Source organism: Acyrthosiphon pisum, chromosome X, assembly GCF_005508785.2.
Source record: "Acyrthosiphon pisum isolate AL4f chromosome X, pea_aphid_22Mar2018_4r6ur, whole genome shotgun sequence".
Taxonomy (NCBI): Eukaryota; Metazoa; Arthropoda; class Insecta; order Hemiptera; family Aphididae; genus Acyrthosiphon; species Acyrthosiphon pisum.
In genome coordinates this window covers 37,955,591-37,976,243 of record NC_042493.1, presented here as the reverse complement: position 1 = coordinate 37,976,243, position 20,653 = coordinate 37,955,591, and the positions used below count along the sequence as shown (strand labels likewise).

Below are 20,653 nucleotides of genomic sequence, written 5' to 3'. Positions count from 1 at the left end.
AATTAAAATCTACCAAACCAAGTTCTTCCAGTTTTGTCTAGCTTATTGGTCTAAAAGTCACTTTTTTTTCAATGACTGGAACCCCCTCCAGCCCCCTTAAGGTTTATTTTATGAAACGGAATTAAAATATATTGAGAAACATTATAACAAACAAAATTAATGTTTAGATTGATCAAATCTACATTAGTTTTGATCTCGGTTTTGATTTTTGACAAAACCTGTTGCAGCCCCCTTAAGCATACCTATATATATTTGTGTTAATGACAAGCCCCCATATCTCGTCAATAAATACGTACTTTGTGTCTTTTAATGTGGGTTTTAAACTATTACACTCGAATAGTTTTACAACCCGGTTGACCTTATTATTTTTTGTATATTTGCAATTTGGCAATTTCCAAATAATATTTATTATTATTATTGTGTTCGTTCACCTATACCTGACAGTATTATTTATTACCTTTTAATTATCTACCTATCTACCCATATGTAATTAACCCATGGTCACTAATACTCATCACTACTTAGAATTATTTTAAATGTTGCGTAGTAATTCGCTTACTACAATTATAAATATGCAGGTACGTTATTATTTTATATTAGCTTATAGGTATATATATTGTATGTAATATAATATACACATTGTATAGTTAAATTCTAAAGGTGCACATAAATATTTTGTTGGGTTAGGTAATGTCCTTTAGAACTTAAGATAAGTGGTGGTATATATCTAAAACCCAGTCATTATATTCGATTTACGATTATTGACGATAAAAAAAATATTCAGTTATCACAGTAGATGCACGTAGTCCCACGGTCGTGCAGAGCGGTGGTCTTTGCGCCGTCTGCAATTAGATACAAACATCATAACTGTTTTCAATTGTTTTTCTATCAAGAATAATATCATCGTGTGTCTTCTGCAGTCTCGTTTTCGATAACTTGGCCGTTCTCGAACAGCGCCCGTTTCAGTATCCGTCGTCGTCTCGTCCGCAGCGCCGATGTATTCGCCTCACAGAAGTAAAGACTCCCAAAGGTCGTCAAAGTTTACCGCGCACGCTGCGGTCCAATTGCAAAGGCGGCACAATAACTCGACGTCCAGCCACTATGACGGGGGTCAGCTACTCGAAAATCTGGGCCACAAAGACTCCGTACAACTCGAACGTCTCGTCCACGAAACATTTCCTACGGTGAGTACCTACCGCGACTACAATAATTATTGACCACACCGCATTAATAATATTTCACTACCGTGTGGTTATATATTTAGTAGGTATACTAATAGTTATACCAATAGTTGGTATAATAATAATAATAATAATAATAAGCGTACGATTAAAACAAATTAAATATATCAATGCCTATAGTAATTACAAATATTAGTATTATACTACATCGCTAGACACCGATAAACGGACCGAGAAAAAGAAATACCTTATTGAATACACAAAAAAAAATTGAATTGTTCAGCAAAAAATCAAACTAAAATTTATTGTACCAATCACGGGTCAATAAATTATACTAAACTACTATTGACATTAGCTCACTATTTGTTCATTAAATGATAATATAGGTAGTGATTGTTTATGCAATCTGGCATAAATATTTTTGATATTCATATCTATAAAAAAAAAAATCATTAATTATAATGTGTATTTACAACTCTAATTTTCTATATTTTAAAAAATTAAGAAATATGTTGCAGCTAATTTTCAAATAAGTGTAGGTAGGTACCTCGATCAACTAAATACTTATTACATACTAGGTATCGATCTAAAATACTATCCATGTTCTTTTTAAATATAATAATAATAATAATATATTTATTTTCCAACTTACTATGGCTTAACATTTAAAATATAAAGATAAATTTACAGTAGTTGGCCACTTTCAAGCCGTTGGCTGTGCGGAAGTGGGAGTTCAACTTTACATTGTTATTAATTAGTCATTCACAATAATGCAATATGCATAATATATGAAAAGAAAACAATAAATAATACAAAGTTATGAATAGATATAAATATATAATATTAAATAGATATAATAATATTGGTTATAAAATAAAGTAGAAAAACAGTAATAAAGAGTACCAGGATGACTTATGCTAAGCTAAAATTATAAATATTGACAGTAATAATTTTTTTAAATTATTTAAATAACAGAATCTATGAGGGTTAATTTTGAACTTGACACAGACATTTACAAATACATAGCCAGGTCCTAATTGAGCAAAACTGGTTCTTAATCTAGGAATTATTAAATTAGTATTTTGCTTATAATGAGTATAATGACTAATGAGTATGTATTGGTATAGTAATATAGTATGTTTATGCTTGAATAATAAGGTACATACAATAAAAAAAGGGAATTAATGTTAAGTATTTCCAACTCTTTGTGTAGAAAACTTGTAGGGAATAGTCTTGGAAAATTAAATAAATATTTATGTAATGAGTTTAAAGTGGTTTCAAGTTAATTGACATGCGTATGATATGCTGAACCCCAAAAAGCAATTTCATATGCAAGAATAGATTGTACTAGAGCATAGTATACCATATGTTTAAGCTTTATATTTAATATATTTTTTAGATTTTTAAAAACATAAAAATATTTCCTTAAATTCATCATAAGTTCACCAATATGAGCATTATAGGTATTATAGAAAATATAGGTACCTAGGTATTATTTTTAAAGTATTAACTCAAAAAGTAAACAAATGGTTTAGCAAACAAAATCGAAAGCAATGAAACAATAAAATATAACAAAGTATAATATATATTAATATATGCATTCAAACGACAAACCATTTAATAACTGGGTTATGAATTTGTTATGATAATCGACCATTGGGTTTGTTTGCATTTTTTCGATAAAATATGATTAAGCACAGTCTTATTGGAGCAACATGTATAATGTATATAGTACCTACCTATGACATAATATGTATTATTACAATTGAGCACAAACTGAATTGTATACCATAGGTATCTATTATATTTATAGGTATTATACTATTATATTATGTTTTTGGGCTGGATACAACATTTTTCCTTGACAAATTTTTTTAACTGAATTTTTTCTGACCGTAACAGTTGCTATGCCAACCAAACATTAACAAATATAACATTAATGTTATTACGTTAAATAATTTCGGGGTACAGTAGTACAGTACCTGGGTGGCACCTAGCAACCGATGAATAATATAATTACGTTATCATAGCAACCTCAAACAGCTATGTCGTTTGTCATGTCGTGTCACAAAAGTTAAACTCAGTTCACCTCCAAAAATGTTTTGGTAGATCTTGATTAGCGAATGATACCAATAAACCATATAGATCACTCTACACAGACGACGCATAGCTCTGAACCTGGCTTTGATCATAATTTTAAAAACGTATACCTATATGCAGAGCTTGAAACCGTAAATATTTTTTCCTATTCCGTGTTCAGTTTCGGTTATCGGTATTTATTTTTTCCGATTTTGATTTTGGTCTCGGATATCGGTATTTATTTTTTCTAATTTAGTTTTGCGTTTTGAATACCAGTTTTGATTACCAGTATTGGTTTATTTCGATTTTATGTTCGGTTTCGGTATCAAATATCGCTTTCAAGCCCTGCTTATATAGCTATATGATACATATGTCAAATATACAATGTTTTCTGTGCGGCAGAGAACATATCAAGAATAGCATGTTATGTTTTTAAAATGGTACTTATACAATATTATGCGCAATGCGCATGGCTTATTAGTCAAAATACTTTTCATCAATAATGAAAATATTAAGTTCTTAATAAATTTCGAATAAAGTTTTACTTCTAATATTGGCTACCTACTAATTATTAGTTGCACGACATTTACTAAAATTACCTAAAGAAATATTAATAATGTTACTGATTATTGAAGAACAATGACAATCAATATAATCTTTTTTCCAATACTGACATATTATGTGTAACTGTGTAAGAACTCAGAATTGTAAATAGTTATATATCTATTATCTACTGACTATTATATAGTTTGCTATTTGGTGTTTGTATAATTGTTTTATGTAATATTCTCTACCCACATATACTACTATATTATAGTCTCATAATATTATGGAACCAATGTTTTGATACATTTCAATATTTATAGGTATATATTTATTCAAATTATTAATCAAGCCTGGGCATAAACGAGTTAAAAAGTTAAATTTAAGTTAAAACTTAAGTTATAATATTAACTTTTTAAAATTTAATTTTCATTAAATTATTTTTTACTTCACTGATTTTTATTGATATAAGCTTAATAAATAATGAGTTACTTTTAATCAAATCCCTGTTATGACAATTTATAAATAATAAAATACAGTTATTATTTATGATACATGTTGCGTAGAAATTAACTTTTTATTATTTTCACCATTTATAACTGGATGTTAATAAATTTAAAAAAAACTTTACTTAAGTTATTAAGTATTAATTGTAAGATTCGATATTAACTTAACTGAGTTAAAAAATAAATAGGATAACTAATAACTTAAGTTTACTAAATTAAAAATTATCATTAACTTCTCCAGGCTTGTTATTAATTAAGTACATAATATATTTTTATCATTAATCCTGCAACATAGAATTAAGTATTTAGCTCCAATATTGTGTTATTATTTACTTGGAAAAATAAACATAGGTAAATAATTAAGTAACTTGTAGCTTTAAATGTAACTGTAACTAGTGTAACTTATGCTAGCTACAACTAATCGAGTAAATTTCTCACCTATTATCATACATCAAATATTTGAATTGTCAAATGAATAAGTAATATCATTCTATGAAAACATTGGGCGTAATTTTGTGCCCAAAGGCCCAATAAAAGTAGTTGTTTGTGAGTTATTTATTTTTGAATTTTTAAGTGTATAATTGTTACACCCAATTTTTTAATTGCGATAAAACGGTCAATGTACAGTGTACATATTACAATGAATACAGCAGGTGTTGGCCTTTGTGCACTTTGAATGTGAGTATTTTGAATGGAATGTCATATCTTTTAGAACCAATGATAATAATAGTTAATCGTGACAACAATAAAATATAAGTAAGATGTATATCAAAATTTAACTCATCTGATAAGTATGGAGACGAGACTATGGAGACGAGCAGACTCCAAGACCTAATATAAAAAAAAATAATTATTAAAATCATAAACACGCGATCATGAAAATTGTGTGTTTAAATTCAATTATTATCTAAAAAAGTATATAAAAATATATTATACTATAATAATTATGAAAATTCAATTAGTTAATAAATGATATTATATTTACTCAATATTAATATATTATAATATTATCTATAATTTATGTCGTATATAAATTTTAGTGCAACGCCGATCTGATACATGTTGTCAATGACCCGCAGATGTATGGTATGTACTTGCTGCGCAAGGAAGAAATGCGGTATGGTGACAAGGAACTTATTCTCTATCACGTGACCTCCATGTCCAGGGCTTTGGAGTCGTTGACAAACGGACTTGACTGGCGGCGCACCAGACGCTCCAAGTTTGGATGTGGTGTGTTGTTCAGCGACGACGCCGACTATTCCAATTATTATGCCGACCATTTCACCAAAGAAGGTATTATGATAGTGTTTATTATTAATGTTTGTTGTTTGTCAACGAAATTCTCTTTCTCCCTCATATAAAAAACATCAAAATTAAAAAGTTGATTTTAACTTTTTAACTAATTTTTTTTAAATTTAATTTTTAACTTCACTGAATTTTATTAATATAAACTTAATAAATAACGAGTTACTTTTAATCAAATCCAAGTTTTGATAATTTATAAATAATTAAATAATAAATATAATAAAATTATTATTGATGATTCATATTGAATAAACATTAACTTTTTATTATTTTAAACAATACAACTGGCTATTATTAAATTTAAAAATAATAAATAAATAACTAATTGACTTAAGTTAGTAAGTTAATTTGTAAGTTTTGAATCACTGTGTTAAAAAAAACGAATCATATAATTTTTATCACCCTTCTACCACAAACAAAATTAATATTAATTATGTCGATTCTTTTAAACATAAACACTCATTTTTTGAAAAATGTTTGACATTTTGGAATTTGTTTCACCTCCGGCCCCGCAAAATATTATCCACTACTCCACTCATCTAAGCATAAATACTTATAACAAGTTAACTACCTATAAGTATTTGTTTTTAAATTCGAAATTTACATTATCTAAATTCTTGAAAAAATATTTTGCTTCAGAACAAAAAATAAAATAAAAGAGCTAGAAATAATAACGATAAAAAATTATTGTATTTTGTAATAATAAAATGTAAAAACGCTAATGCTTTTTGAGAAAATCCTAGTGTTTATCTTTTAATAGAATCACCTACTTGCCCATAATATTATAATATTATAACACTAGTAATAATATAATAAATGTCATCATCTCAGATGCATTTAGATTAGATTATAGCGGTTAGACTTCGCAGTAGCTTGGTGAACAGGGTAATTGAGAGGCAGATGCCTCTGAGTTTCTTAAGGGTTGATAGGTGGGCAATATGGTCCATACCCAGGTGATAATTTATTTTTTACTACACTATTTTAGTGATAACTATACGACAGGTATAGTAACAAATATGACACTGGGTGCCTTTATCAAGTTATTGGTGTTGCAGCATAAAATATTAAACTAGGTTTTGAAAAAATTCAAGTTCGCCATGCCACTGATATATATTATATAGTTAAGTAAAATCAATTTAATTGAATTTTTCTGTTCTCGTGACACCGGTCGACGCAGAAAGTTGTGTGATCATCGTCTGTGCCGTGCTGGTCAATAAAACACAGCAGGAGTCGGGCAATAGGAATTTGATCGTACCGACAGGTGGTGCCGACACGACCCTGAGCTCCAACGACCGCGTGTACGTCAAATACAACGACTACGACTTCTATCCGTTGTACCTAATGTACTACCGACGGACACCGGAACACTTGAACAAAAGCAAATATTTCCGCAATAACTCCCACAATCAATGGCAGCAAAACAACCGGGTGGTGCAGCAGCAGAAACTGAAGCAGCAGCAATCGTTGAATTCGCAGCGCGAGCGAGATCAGGCAGAGCGTCTGCAGCAAGAGCGTCTGCAGCAAGAGCGAGAGCAGGCACAGCGTCAGCAAGAGCTGCGGGTGGAGCATCAGCAAGAGCTGCGGGTGGAGCGACATCAAGCGCAGAAATCGCTGGTGGCTTGTCGTCGTGCAGCGGTTCAACAGGAACAGCATAACAACCGGGTGATGCATCAGCAGCAGCAGAAGAAGCAGCAGCAAGAGTTGAAAGCGCAGCGCGAGCGAGACCAGACAGAGCGTCTGCAGCAAGAGCAAGAACAGGCACAGCGTCAGCAAGAGCGAGAGCAGGTACAGCGTCAGCAAGAGCGAGAGCAGGCACAGCGTCAGCAAGAGCGAGAGCAGGCACAGCGTCAGCAAGAGCTGCGGGTGGAGCGACAGCATGCGCAGAAATCGCTGGTGGCTTGTCGTCGTGCAGCGGTTCAACAGGAACAGCATAACAACCGGGTTATGCATCAGCAGCAGCAGAAAAAGCAGCAGCAAGAGTTGAAAGCGCAGCGCAGGCGAGATCAGACAGAGCGTCTGCAGCAAGAGCGAGAGCAGGCACAGCGTCAGCAAGAGCGAGGGCAGGAATGGCGAGAATCCGTTTGTCAAGGGCAGGAGCCACATGAGCGTCGTCGACTGGAGCGGGATCAAGAGCAGTTATACTCTAGGCAAGCACTGGCACGGCAGCGCGAAAGCAACAGCAATTATCTGATGCTCTGATGATTGTTTTTTAATATTATACTTTTACGTGACCGTGGACAACAATTTTCCGTTAATTATTTTTATCTATTTTTTACCGTTTTCGCTAAATCACATGATTGTTTATTATGATGCTTTTCATATTTTCATATATTTCATACAGGTAATCATAATTGTACGACAGTTATTTGATGCAAATGGCGGGCGGGAGTAAATACGAAGAAACTATTTTAAAGCATGCCTAAATTTACTCAGAATTGTTTTTCGAACGCAATGACTTTTATTTTAATAGATAGGTATTATTATTTATGATTTGTGCTTACACATTGGCAGCATTAATAAATTACAAATATTTTATACCCATTGATAATTTTTTCTCTCATCTATATAAATTACAATTATTGTATACGAAAAACGATTCTGAGTGAAGACTGTTTGCCTATAATATTAGGTACCTACTAACTAAAATATTTGGTGATATTATTGTGGTTTAACTAATTATAATTAGTTAATTATAAAAATAATTAAACTAATTTATTTTACTACCATAAGCATTAGCACAACAGTAGGTTAAATTCATTTTTCCCGAAAAATTACTACCTACCAGAAATATTCACTCGATTCCTCATGTAGTGATTTTCTTATTTTGTTGTCATACAAAAACGAATAATTTTAAATACTTTAAATTTACACCAAATGTTCAATTTATACGAACTGTTCGATACGAAAGATATATGTTATTTCAACGTGAAAATATGTTGTCAAACCCTCCAGACACAACATAAACATATTTGTATTTCCATCAATAATTTCAATGTGTTTTCTTTTTAGGAAGCTCACCGCAGACGGTTCAATATGTTCTGTTCATCGGCATAGATTCTGCATGACGAATACGATGTACCATAGCTGTAGCAGCATTAGGAAGTCCTCCGGCGCTTCGGAGTTTACCCGGCACGCTGCGCCCTGTTATTCGGAACGTATCTCGCCGTTCATGCACCACCATATATTTACTGATCCCGGCCGTCCCCTGCTTAACGAATTGAACAGCAATGCTTATAATGATGTTGAACAACTCGTAAAAAGTACATTTCCCAACGTGAGTACCGTGACGATTGAGGCTTAGTCAAGCGGGCCAGAGGCTTGTGCACGACCGACGCAACATTACAGTGCTAATTTATAGGACGGGAGTAATGATTTGTCCGGGTAAATACAAAGGTGTGGGACGAAGTCGACCACGAGCAGCGCGTAACTATTTTAAGCGGCTACTGCCCGGTGGAATGTATTCGGAACAGCGGTACTTTAACAAGTGGCCGGGGGTGGGGGGACTGTAAGAGACAGTGCAGTGATCTTGTCGAGGACTTGTACCCTCAGTACTGTGCGTCTCCAGTGATGGCGTTGTGGGCGGTAGTTTTCCGTCCATGGAGCTGTACGTTGACAATGAAAACGACACTGGTGGACGTGTGCCATCTGATCGCGGTGTTACTAGTAATCTCCCGGCGTATCTGACACTCGTACGTCTCAACTACGAAGCTTCTCGTCGTTTGGCCAGATTTCCGTTCGTTATTGGCTGGAATCGTAGACCGTCGTTGCCCGTTGTCTGGTCTGGTCAGTATCGGCACTGGTGCGGCTGTTTATTTATGCCACTCCGTCCAATCACTTCTGGGATCGGTTCCGCTGTTTGGGCCTGGCCACTTGCTAGTTTTGGTGGTCATCTGGTCTTCGGGTCTTCAAGTCTTCATTGTAATTGTAGTTCTGTGTACGTTGAAGAATGAAGGAAGACTGACGATGGTTTTGATTTGCTTTAAGAGGGGTGAATGTGCCGTTAACTATTCCAGGCTTTTTCCTCTACTAGTGGATGGAAGTTTGAAGGTTGTTACGTTAAGTTTGTTGGTTTACTCATATAAATGGATAGTTTTTGATTAGTTGTTTAGTGGTTGGAGAGGGGTGTGTTTTACCTAGAGCTCGGATGTGGGCATGATCTGAGAAAAAGTTTTAGTAGAACATCGATTTGGACTGATAATGAATAGAATTTTGGATAGATTTGAAATTTGCTAATTTTTGGAAGGACCTAGTTATTTACGGTGGTGGACATACCCGTTAACGTACGATTGTCGATATTTTGGACGGATTCGATGCGGTTCTATTGTGAGGAACCGATCAAGGGTGCCCAAGAAGAGCCAGAATAAGTAAGAATTGGAGAGACGTAGAGCTTTAGTATGTTAAGTTATGTTTAGGGTGTGGAATTCACCCATAAGCCCTTAGTGTGGTGCTTTTCACGTGTTTCGCACTGTGAATAGTAGGTAGTCCTGAATAAAGGACCGTTTTCTTATGTGGCGGTGCGTACCATTACAATACTTATTTTCCCGTTGTTTCTCCGCTAAAAAATAATAATACGTTTTGACGTTTTGACACTGTTGTAAAAAAAAATTGTGTAGATATAGTTTATTAACATTTATTATTAACAATGAATGTCTGTAGAAATAGAAACACAGCCAGATGAGTGGTTTGAATGTGAGAATGCAAATTGTGTAATTTTCGATTTTACAATTGACGTCCATAATTATTTTACCGACCACTTCGGAATGCATTGTGTCTGTTATGGTAATGGGATAAAAAATTAAAGAAAAAAAACCACGAAATAAGCTTTACAACTTTTGAGCAAAACAGTTTACGCTACAATGTATTATTATTTCTTTTAAAATTTTCTATTATTACGATTATAGCTTTTATAATCATATAGAATATATTATTACAATTATAATAATTAATTTAAAAAAAAATTAGTATGCATATACCTATTATTATAAGAACCTACAGTAATAATTAGTATAATCATAACAGTTTATAAGATCACATTTTAAAATCCCCTAATATTATTAGTAGACGATAGGCATTTAAATCGTCCGACTAATCTTCACTAATTAGTAATTTATTAGACTTACACCTTATTTCCGTATCTTAGTATTACTTTTCGTTGGTTATGATGTGGAAATTGGGAACATAAATGTATATTTAATTTTTGTATTGTGAAAATGTGAAATTAGAATAAAGCGGCAACAAGCTTAAAAGTAATTGAAATCTGAAATATACCGAAACTGTATTTAGTGTGAATAGTATTATATTTGCGTAAAGCTTGTGAATAAAATGTCAATTAATATTGCAGTGCAACATAGATCAGATACGCCTGGTTCACGCCCCTCAGATGAACGGCATGTATATGTTACGCCATGAAGAAATGAAATTGACCCTCGGCCAAAATGTCCAGGAGAAGTTGTTGTTCCACGTGACCACTAAATCCAGAGCCATGGAGTCGTTGAAAAGTGGACTCGATTGGAGATGCACCAAGCGAAAAAAGTTTGGTTACGGAGTGTTCTTCAGTGACGACGCCGACTACGCCAACTATTACGCCGACAAACGCACTACCGAAAGTATAATAATATTGTATAATATAATTAATGTTCATTTGTTATTTTGTTGATTAACGAAATGGTACAAGTATTAACCCCCCTCCCCCCCCCCAAGCACTAAAACACATCAAACCTACACAAAAATAATTGTCTAAATACTTTTTTTCTTACCAACTACAATAAGTACATCACTTTTTATTATTTTCAACATAAATACGTTTTTTGTTTCTGACCTATTTTTTGTAAGGTTTTCGTAATCATATTGTTACTTATTGACAAAATATATTTATGATTCATTGATTTGTATCTTTCTTGTAGAGGAAACTTATCAAGTAGCTTACTAAGGTTTTGAAACGTTATTCTTTTATGCAGAGTATGTGAGCACACCATACCAAATTTGCGTCCAGCCGATCTAGTTTTGTATTGTTAATTTTACTGGTAGAGTAAATTGACCTATTATAAAATTTAAAAGAGAGACCGTATTCTTGAGTGCCTCATAGGTTTTTATTGATATTTTAATTTAAGAGTGAGCTTACTATGTAAAATATTTACAATTTATAAATGCCAATATGATTTCTTTCAAAATTAATATATTCGAGAATCTATCAAATCTTCTTCTTCTTCTAAGCGTATTGCCATTTCATTGCAAATATGGTTTTCTATTTTTCTTTGTTTATATCTTTTCATGTCTGTATATCGATTACAGCCAGCTTGTCTTGTCATTTCTTCTAAGTATGTCTTTCATGGTTTTCCTCTTCATTTATACCGATCTATTTATCAGTCCCTCAAATATGTTCATCGCAAACGGGTTAAACCTCAATAAGTGACCGCACATTTTTCCACTTTTTTCTCTTATGGTACTTAATAGAATTCTTTTTTTAATATACTTATGGCTTAATACATTTCATTTCTGTTCAACTGACTTTCAATAACTTTCTCCGCGTCCACATATCCAGGGATTCTAGCTTTTTTTTGTCTTGTTCATTCATGGTCCATGTTTCACAATCACTTCATAATACAATACACCTCATACATAGCATTTGACAAAATGTTTCCTCATCTTAAGATTTTTATTTGTAACTATAAACTGTCTTTTCTGTATAAATGCTCTTTTTTCCGTAATCTCTTGATATCTTTCATCGCAAGTTATTATACTCCCTATGTACTTGAATAGTTTAACTTGTTCTATTAGGTTGTTATTTATTTTCAAATTCACTGAGGGAATAACTTTTATTATATTCATCCATTTTTCCTTTTCTTCTCTACACTTTTGGGTAATGCGGTTTTACTATTCTGTACATCTCATTATCAATCTTCTTTAGTTTATTGTGGTATTTTATTAAATCTATATTATCTCATTTTTTTATCCATGGCTTTCTTAGATAAAGTTTATTGAGTTTAATTGATTACCCAGCAGATTGTTGAATGTTGTTAGCCAAGTTAATCAGTACCAGCAGTTAGCACTTCAATATTAACTCTATTTTGAAAATCCACCCTTGAGTATTCATTCTTGAGTTTCACTACATCCCATATCTTACGTTTGACTCACCTTACATTGAAGTATCAATTAAATTACTTCTTATTATGTAAAATATTTTTAAAAAATGCCCAAAAACATCAATCATTTTTTAAGTGTTGTTAGGTATTTTAATTACCTTTTATACAAGCACCCCTTGTAGATACTTATACAAATTATTTTATTATATTATTACAGAAAAATATAACAACTCTGGTATGTTAAGGTATCAGTAATTATACTTGTATCATAATAGTTAATAATGTGAACGTTTCTTTTCTTTTTCTGTTCTCGTGACCAATCGAAGAAACACGAGTGATTATGATATGCAACGTACTGGTTAGTGAAACGTACGTGGTCCCGAAAAAGAGAAATGTGAACTCCTTCGATCAAGGGGTCGTACCACCCAGCCGCGTATACGTCAAGTACAATGATAATGACTTTTATCCACTGTACTTTGTATACTACCAGCAGAGACCGGAACACATGACCAAGAGCAAATATTTCCATGTCAACACACGCCAGGCTATGGATCGCCAAGACTACCTAGATGACAAAGGCTACCACAAAGGACAAAATATATGCTACCACGGCGAAAACGACGACTATAGCAACAAACTCAATGGCGTCGATATCTATGAATATCTAGATTCCAAAGGCATCTACGACTACGACTACGACACACCTGAAGAAATATGCTATGATGACGAAAACGATGACTATAGCAACGAACTCAGAGGCGACGATCTCCATGATTACCTAGAAGCCAAGGGCTACTACGACCGCCACAAAGACGATACATTTGAACAAAATACTTACGACAACGACGAAAACGATGACATTATCAACTAACACAGTGGCAATGATCACTATGATTACCTAGAAGCCAAGGGCTACTACGACCGCTACGAAGACGATACAATTGAACAAATATACTACGAAGACGAAAACGATGATTATAGTACCGAATTTTATGGTGACGATATCTATGTTGAATAATGCAATTATTCAACTGTTAAATAAAAATACATCTTTATTAATTTGGTACTTTTCTTGATTTTTTCCATGCAAAGTCGTCTGTATTTTCATCAAATAATAAAAAAATCCAGTAATTCACTTTCATTCGAATTTTTTTTTAAGTATTCTGATATCCGGATACCCCCATAACATCTGCTGCCCGGGATAAGTACTCTTAAAGCCATCAGTTTAATCCGGCGGCCCTGTCTCGCTATATCTATACTTTCCAATTATTAAGCTATTGGATTTGGACAGCTTTAATGCTATATCATTTGATGTTCAAATTCCTGATACTTACGTTGGAAGTTTCATAACAATTATACTTAGTAGATAGGTTCTTACTGTTCAATTTTCTAAAATAATAGAAATGAAAAGAATAAATGAACATTTGTTAACAAATAGATAAGAGTAAAAGATGTTCCCGCATTCTATAATAAAAATAATTCTTTGTAAAACAACATACTATTTTGATGTATTGGATGTATAATGTATAATCCACCGTTGAAAATAGTTGTGTTTGCCATTGGGCATTGAAGCAGGTAAACTATACACTAGGCAACTTCGTTAAGAGGACGGTATATTATACAACTAATTTGCCGATCTTTACAAAGCCGATAAGACACAGACATCGTAAATATTTAAAATGAAAAACAAATAAATTATCGATACCTACTATAAGCGTCCGTTGATTATCAGCGCTGCCACTGAGCACCGATGACGACAGAATAATAAAAATAATTAAGTATATTAATGCGATAATAAAATGGCATATTAGGTACAATACTTAACAATTGTAAAGTTAGCATTCTCAAATAGTTGTATTCTACGAGTAACGGAAACCACTTCATCGTGCGAGAAGTATTTTTTTAGAAGCACTCAACCAGGTAAGCTAACGATTATAAATATATTATGTACGAAACGTTCGATACGGAAGATAATATTATGATATACGTATTAACTAATTATTAATTAAAGATTAATTAAGGTGCGAAATTGTCAAACCCTCCAAACACAACTTAAATATTGGGTGTAAATATGTAGGTACGTATTAATTATTTACATATAGCTCCAGTGTAAAATATTGCCAAACTCTCCAGATACAACTTAAACGTATTATATTTGTTTTTCCATCAATAATAATTGCTTGTGTTTTCTTTTTAGGAAGCCCTCCGTAGACGGTTCAACATAATATTATTACCAGTTCATCTGCCGCAATTTTCCACAACGACGAAGTACTACAGAGGTAGCTATATGACGTCCACCGATGATTTGGAGTTTACCGAACACGCTGCGGCCTGTTTTTCAGAGCGTACCTTGCCGCTCATGCTCCCCCTTAATATTTATTACCGTCCGTTGCTTAACGAACTGAACAGTGATGCCTACAACGATGTCGAACAACTCGTGAAAAATACATTTCCCAACGTGAGTACCGCGGCGATTGATCAGTAACCACTAACCGCGTATATATTATAGGTATTAATTTAGATATGGAGAATTTACGTAAAAAAAAAAATATCTGTAAATTTACCAATAAAGTGGTAAAAATAGTTACCTAAATAGAATCTAAGGTTAAATAACAAAATGTCTTAGGGGCATCTTTTATATTAGTAAATCGATTGTTATTACATACTATTGTTATATTCTTGACAAATTTAGTTCTTTCTTATAATAACAATAATGAACTAAAAATGGATCTTTCGTTCTGTATCGGTACATAATATTATGAATATTTAATTTTCCATTATACAATTAATAAATATTTTAAATCAATTTATCAAAATTACCACATAATTTCCTTTATTTTTTTATGTTCAAAACTCAAAACATCTATGTTTATTTACTTTTAACTATTACTTATACACAGTATTGGGTAAATTACTTTTAAAATGTAATGAAATTGCGATACTCATTAGTTTAAATATTTTTGTTTAAATTACATTTGCGTTACCTAAAATTATTTTTATTACGTTACATTACATTTTCATTAATTAAGTAGTGCGTTACAAATTACGTTACTTTTTTATCATCGATAAAAGTTATTATTTTTTTTTTTGAACAATATTCAATTCATAATATGATTCAATTATTATGTATATTTTACAATCATAGACCTAGTGGCTAGTGATAATAGAAATATTATGTACAAAAGTAGGTACAATTATCTCACCTGAATGGCTATGTAGTCATAAGTCATAAATCATCATTTATTTTAATTAAATTTTATTTTTAAACCAAACTCTTTTCTTTCTATTAATAAAGTGATAAAATGTAAAGTATTTCTGTTTAATAATGTTTAATGATATTGTTAACTATTATCGGAATCGAAAATAAATATAATTGATTTTAATTTTACTGGAATATCCTATACCTATCGGCTTGTTTTTGTAATACATTCAAATCTATTATTTTGTTAGAATTGCGTTACTTTAAGTAAAATGTAATGACATTACTGCTGCGTTACTGAAAAAGTAATGGCGTTACAGTGATTTGTAATTTTTGTTACGTTACTACTCAACACTGCTTACATATAATATACAGTGTCGAGAAAATATAAAATATGATAAGTATAATAATTATTGTATTGATATTTATTATCAGCTGATAAAAAATATATCTCTTTGCATTTCCTAATAGGTGTTTTTGATTGCATTTGATTAAATCACAACATTTTTTGGGTAAAAAAAAATTGATAAAATTAACGGTACATTTACAGCACTCACATCCCTAGGTATTATAACAGTACAGTGACCGCCACAATTTACAGCATAATGTAACACTTTATTACACTCGTACAATCCAATATACGTATATATTATATGACACGCCCATTCACGTCACACTTGTTTCCCGTTCTTTCTCCGCTAAAAAATTATAACAAGTTTGACATTGACACTATTGCAGTAAAAAAAAAAAAATGTATAGATGAAGTTCACTAACATGTATTATTGACGTTCAGTGTCTGGGTGTTGGGGTTCTTAGGTGTCCTTAGGTGTGCTCAATGGCAGATTTAGCGTCAGGCAAAATACTCAGCCACCCGTGATAGGATGTATCGCTATAGGATGTATCTTAGTATTACTTTTGTTGTTAACCGTTTAACCGTGTAGCATTGTAGAAATAATGAACAATATACAAATATACAATGAAATGTATATTTCATTTTTCTACGGTGACGTGTTTGAGTTTTTTCAAAAATTTTTTTTTTCAGTTATTGTTGAGATTTATTAAAAATACAAATAATTATTATTGAAGTTTATAATATTTTTAATATAATTAAGCAATCCAAATTTCACTTTCTTAAAATGTTCAATGTCTTACAATAGGTACTCTGAAATTAGAAATACATGCCCCACCTACCCCTACCTATATTAAATTTTCCTCCACTATATCCTCCATCAACGTGAAATAACCATTAAACGACAATGGACATCGAACCAACAACCAATAGAACCAATAGAAGTGTAGACTGTAGAACCATCATTTTTAATAATTAGTTGCCTAGAATTACACTTTTGTATTGAATTTATTTTAAAAAATGAGTTGTCTTCGGATAATATAAACATGGTATAATATACGAGTACACTTGGCGATTTACATCCTAATAACATGCATTAAAAATTATAATATTAAATATATTAAATATGGCATAAACGAACATGAGTTTTTGATAGCTATCGCTTGAATATTATTTTAATTATTATTGATTTTCCATTTAATAAAATCGTATATTATTATTTATTACATATAATTTAGTTTTTATTAACTAACTATTATTAGAGTAATTTTGTATATGATTGTACCTACTACTCTAGTTATTAAACTTAACAACAATTTATTGGTCAGTATAAATAATATTAGGTACCATATTTGCGTTACATAAAATGTTGATTAATATTTCAGTGCAACGTCAGTCAGATACGCCTAGTCTGCGCCCCGCAGCTGTATGGCATGTATATGTTGCGTAAAGAAGAAATGAATTTGGCCGTTGGCCAAAGGGTCCAGGAGAAGTTGCTGTTCCACGTGACCACCGAATCCAGAGCCATGGAGTCGTTGGACTGCGGACTCGACTGGAGACGCACCCGGCGCAACAAGTTCGGGCGCGGAGTTTCGTTCAGCGACGACGCTGACTACGCTAATTATTATGCCAACAAATCCCCCAGCGAAGGTATTTTATTATTGTTTATTATTAATGTTCGTTTGTTGACTAAATAATACACCACACCAAACGCTCATGCCCACTAAAAATCCGTCAAAATATTCGGGTGTTTACTGAACGCAGCGGATTCAAAATCAATCCAAACGGACTTTATTTGGTTACCGTTCACAATAAGTAACTAATTTTTTTTTTCTTGATCCCTTATTTATTTTATTTAAAAAATCTCAGCGCAACACAGCCTTTTATTTAAAAGTGAGTTTACCTAACCAGATGTAAAATATTATATTTTTATAATGGCTTGTTTTTCTTAAAAATTTACACTGTCAAAAAAAAAAAATTAAAAATTATAACTCAAAAAATAGCTAATACATTTTAATGTTTTTTAATTGTTTCAAATTGTATAAAACAGTAAAAATGCCCAAATTGTCAAAACATTTTGCAAAATGTGTTCTTTGTCGCTGCCATTCAATGAATCGACTTGTTTTTATTCATTATTATAATATTATATTATATTAAAACAGACCTATTGTTTATCTCTGGTTTGCTTAGATACCTACCAGTTATTATACCAGACATTAGTAGTATTTATTTAGGGGTTTTGAGTCTATTTTTACAGGAAGAAGGAAAAATTGCTCACACAAAGAGATACATTAATATACCTATGTATATATATACGGCGATAATCGTTGAACGTGGAAGAAATGTTGTCTACATGAACTTTTTTTCATCTCCCTTTTGAAATGGACTCGAAAACCGCAAACCCCAAAATACTAATTATATATATGCCACATTTGTTAATAATGTGAGCGTTTCGTTTCTTTTTCTGTTTACTTGCAACTGGTTTCAGAAACACGAGTGATCATGATATGCTGGGTGCTGGTCGGTGAAACGTACGTGGTCCCACGACAGAGGGAGTATGCAGGGAGATCCTTGGTCGTACCACCCGGCTGTGCGGATACGACGATGAGCCATAACGGCCGCGTATACGTAAAGTATAACAATAATGAATTTTATCCACTGTACTTTGTGTACTACCAGCGAAAGCCAGAATACCTGACCAATAGCAAATATTTCCGTCGGGACAAGATATCTTTTAGTCCTTCACTTGAAGAAATTGTTCGTATTTTTGGTGACGTATTTAAATCCCCGACCAACTGACCTCCGTGGTCATCTACATCCTCCCTGTAATTACCTTGAGGTTAAAATCGACAATATCCTTCGACTTGTTATGTAAAACCACATTGATTGCAACTAGTTCCCTATGGTTATCTCAGATGTGACATTTGAATTTTGAATCATGGGGATCTAGGTGATGGTTCACCGTATTTGTTGAGACTTATCTATAACTATTATCTTATCTAGATTATAATCTACTGGTCTTCGACCATATAAACTAATAGACGCGGCATACAGCAAATATATTGACGCCAACATCGTATACTGTGTGACGTCACGTTTGGGCAATACCATCGACTGACTATCACAGTGTACAATGCCAACGCGGCAACGCTATTGCAATAATTTGGTGCTAATTTTTAAATGCCATAATCATTTTTCTAATTACAATAGTATTGATAGTAATTTAAAATACCATTCAAATACTTCAAAATAAAAAGTATTTAAAAAAGTATTCAATACGGAAAAAAGTATTTAATTACATTTACTCTGCAAATACTTTACAACACTGAATTTATGGCATATGCCATTATATAAAATTATAATAGGAAGTTTTGTTAATTTTTATTTTTAATTTAAGCATCTCAACATTCTCAACAAGTAATATTATATTATTATATATTAATGTATTATGTCATTATATAAAACCTAGTACCTACCCAATGGCCCAAGTTGCCACGGGTTAATTAATAAAAAAAAAAAAACCCAAAGAGGAAATATTTGTTGTATTTTTTAAATATTTAATATAATTGTATAATATAATCAATGGTAAACCAGTAAATAAAGCTAATAATGCAATTATGTACAAATCCAAGCCTAGCAATAAAATATTTTTGATTATAAAATCATAATAAATAAAAAAAAACCAAACATTTTTTTACACATATATAGGTATTATAATTATAGTTAGTTAAATACCTGATATTATTAATACTTACATTTAATATTATAAAATATTATGAATCAATTGATTTTTAAATTGTGGTGAATACAACCTTAAATATAAGTAAAGTTAATTTTATTGATTAGAAAATAAAATCTGTTTGGTCAGTACACTGCGAACACGTTTATTATTTCAATGATTGGAACTTTTTAACTTAACTTTAACTTTTTAACTAGTTAATGCCCATCTTTGGTTTAAACAAATAGTAGTTAGATAGTTTATGTTAAATTAAATTGAAAATAGTTGATAGTTTTTTGGATATACCCATGAAAAGAAACTCCTTTTGTGTACCGTTGAGTACAATTATATGCAGAACAACATATAACCATTTTTTTTTTTATAATAGCTTTATACCTAGGTATATACGTACAATTAACTTACATTTATAATTACCAATGGTAAATAACACATTTGAAATTATAATTTAATAACTAATTATTTATTACTTATTAGTTATTACGCGTCAAGGGACAATACTAGTTTTTCACATTATAAGAAAAAGTCAAGTAGTGAGTGGAGTTATTTCTTATTATTCATCATTATTGTTAATATTGTTTTGCCCAAACGTGACGTCATATCACTAAACATGTGGGCTACATAATTGTTCATGTACTAGAATATGATAAGGCCTATCTATTAGTTTATATGG

At 31.9% G+C, this 20,653-nt stretch overlaps 2 protein-coding genes across 7 annotated transcripts in view; both read left to right on the top strand.

Moving 5' to 3' along the window:
* Positions 1 to 13,756, top strand: part of LOC100572557 — a 15,141-nt gene extending 1,385 nt beyond the window's left edge. The window contains exons 2-8 of one of the 4 annotated variants that reach the window (XM_029486071.1): positions 921 to 1,184; positions 5,350 to 5,602; positions 6,792 to 7,055; positions 7,302 to 7,761; positions 8,624 to 8,888; positions 10,956 to 11,220; positions 13,023 to 13,756. In XM_029486071.1, the coding sequence (XP_029341931.1) occupies positions 996 to 1,184; positions 5,350 to 5,602; positions 6,792 to 7,055; positions 7,302 to 7,761; positions 8,624 to 8,888; positions 10,956 to 11,220; positions 13,023 to 13,567 (2,241 nt within the window). In that variant the 5' untranslated portion in view covers positions 921 to 995 and the 3' untranslated portion in view covers positions 13,568 to 13,756. Of the gene's footprint in view, positions 1 to 640; positions 1,185 to 5,349; positions 5,603 to 6,791; positions 7,762 to 8,623; positions 8,889 to 10,955; positions 11,221 to 13,022 lie in introns of those variants that run through there. The other 3 variants (XM_016803341.2, XM_008183461.3, XM_016803339.2) reach the window with 3 other exon arrangements.
* A 740-nt stretch (positions 13,757 to 14,496) lies between these two features.
* Positions 14,497 to 19,823, top strand: LOC100159417. Of its 3 annotated transcripts, XM_016803352.2 has the most exons (5): positions 14,509 to 14,616; positions 14,708 to 14,773; positions 14,894 to 15,154; positions 17,630 to 17,894; positions 18,733 to 19,823. In XM_016803352.2, exons 3-5 carry the CDS (start codon positions 14,984 to 14,986, stop codon positions 19,041 to 19,043), a joined length of 747 nt encoding a protein of 248 aa, XP_016658841.1. In that variant the 5' UTR covers positions 14,509 to 14,616; positions 14,708 to 14,773; positions 14,894 to 14,983; the 3' UTR covers positions 19,044 to 19,823. The 3 variants fall into 3 exon arrangements, with proteins under 3 accessions (XP_003240369.1, XP_016658841.1, XP_029341936.1); XM_003240321.4 differs by lacking the exon at positions 14,708 to 14,773 and having other exon boundaries at positions 14,497 to 14,616; XM_029486076.1 differs by lacking the exons at positions 14,509 to 14,616; positions 14,708 to 14,773 and having other exon boundaries at positions 14,780 to 15,154.
* Positions 19,824 to 20,653: the final 830 nt, after the last annotated feature.

What these genes read in the sequence shown, in the direction of transcription:
- LOC100159417 (XM_003240321.4), top strand. Translation starts at nt 14,984, where the DNA reads ATGACGTCCACCGATGATTTGGAGTTTACCGAACACGCTGCGGCCTGT. An exon ending in TGAAAAATACATTTCCCAAC is followed by an intron (nt 15,155 to 17,629) that starts GTGAGTACCGCG and finishes TTAATATTTCAG; the next exon opens with TGCAACGTCAGTCAGATACG. An exon ending in CAACAAATCCCCCAGCGAAG is followed by an intron (nt 17,895 to 18,732) that starts GTATTTTATTAT and finishes AACTGGTTTCAG; the next exon opens with AAACACGAGTGATCATGATA.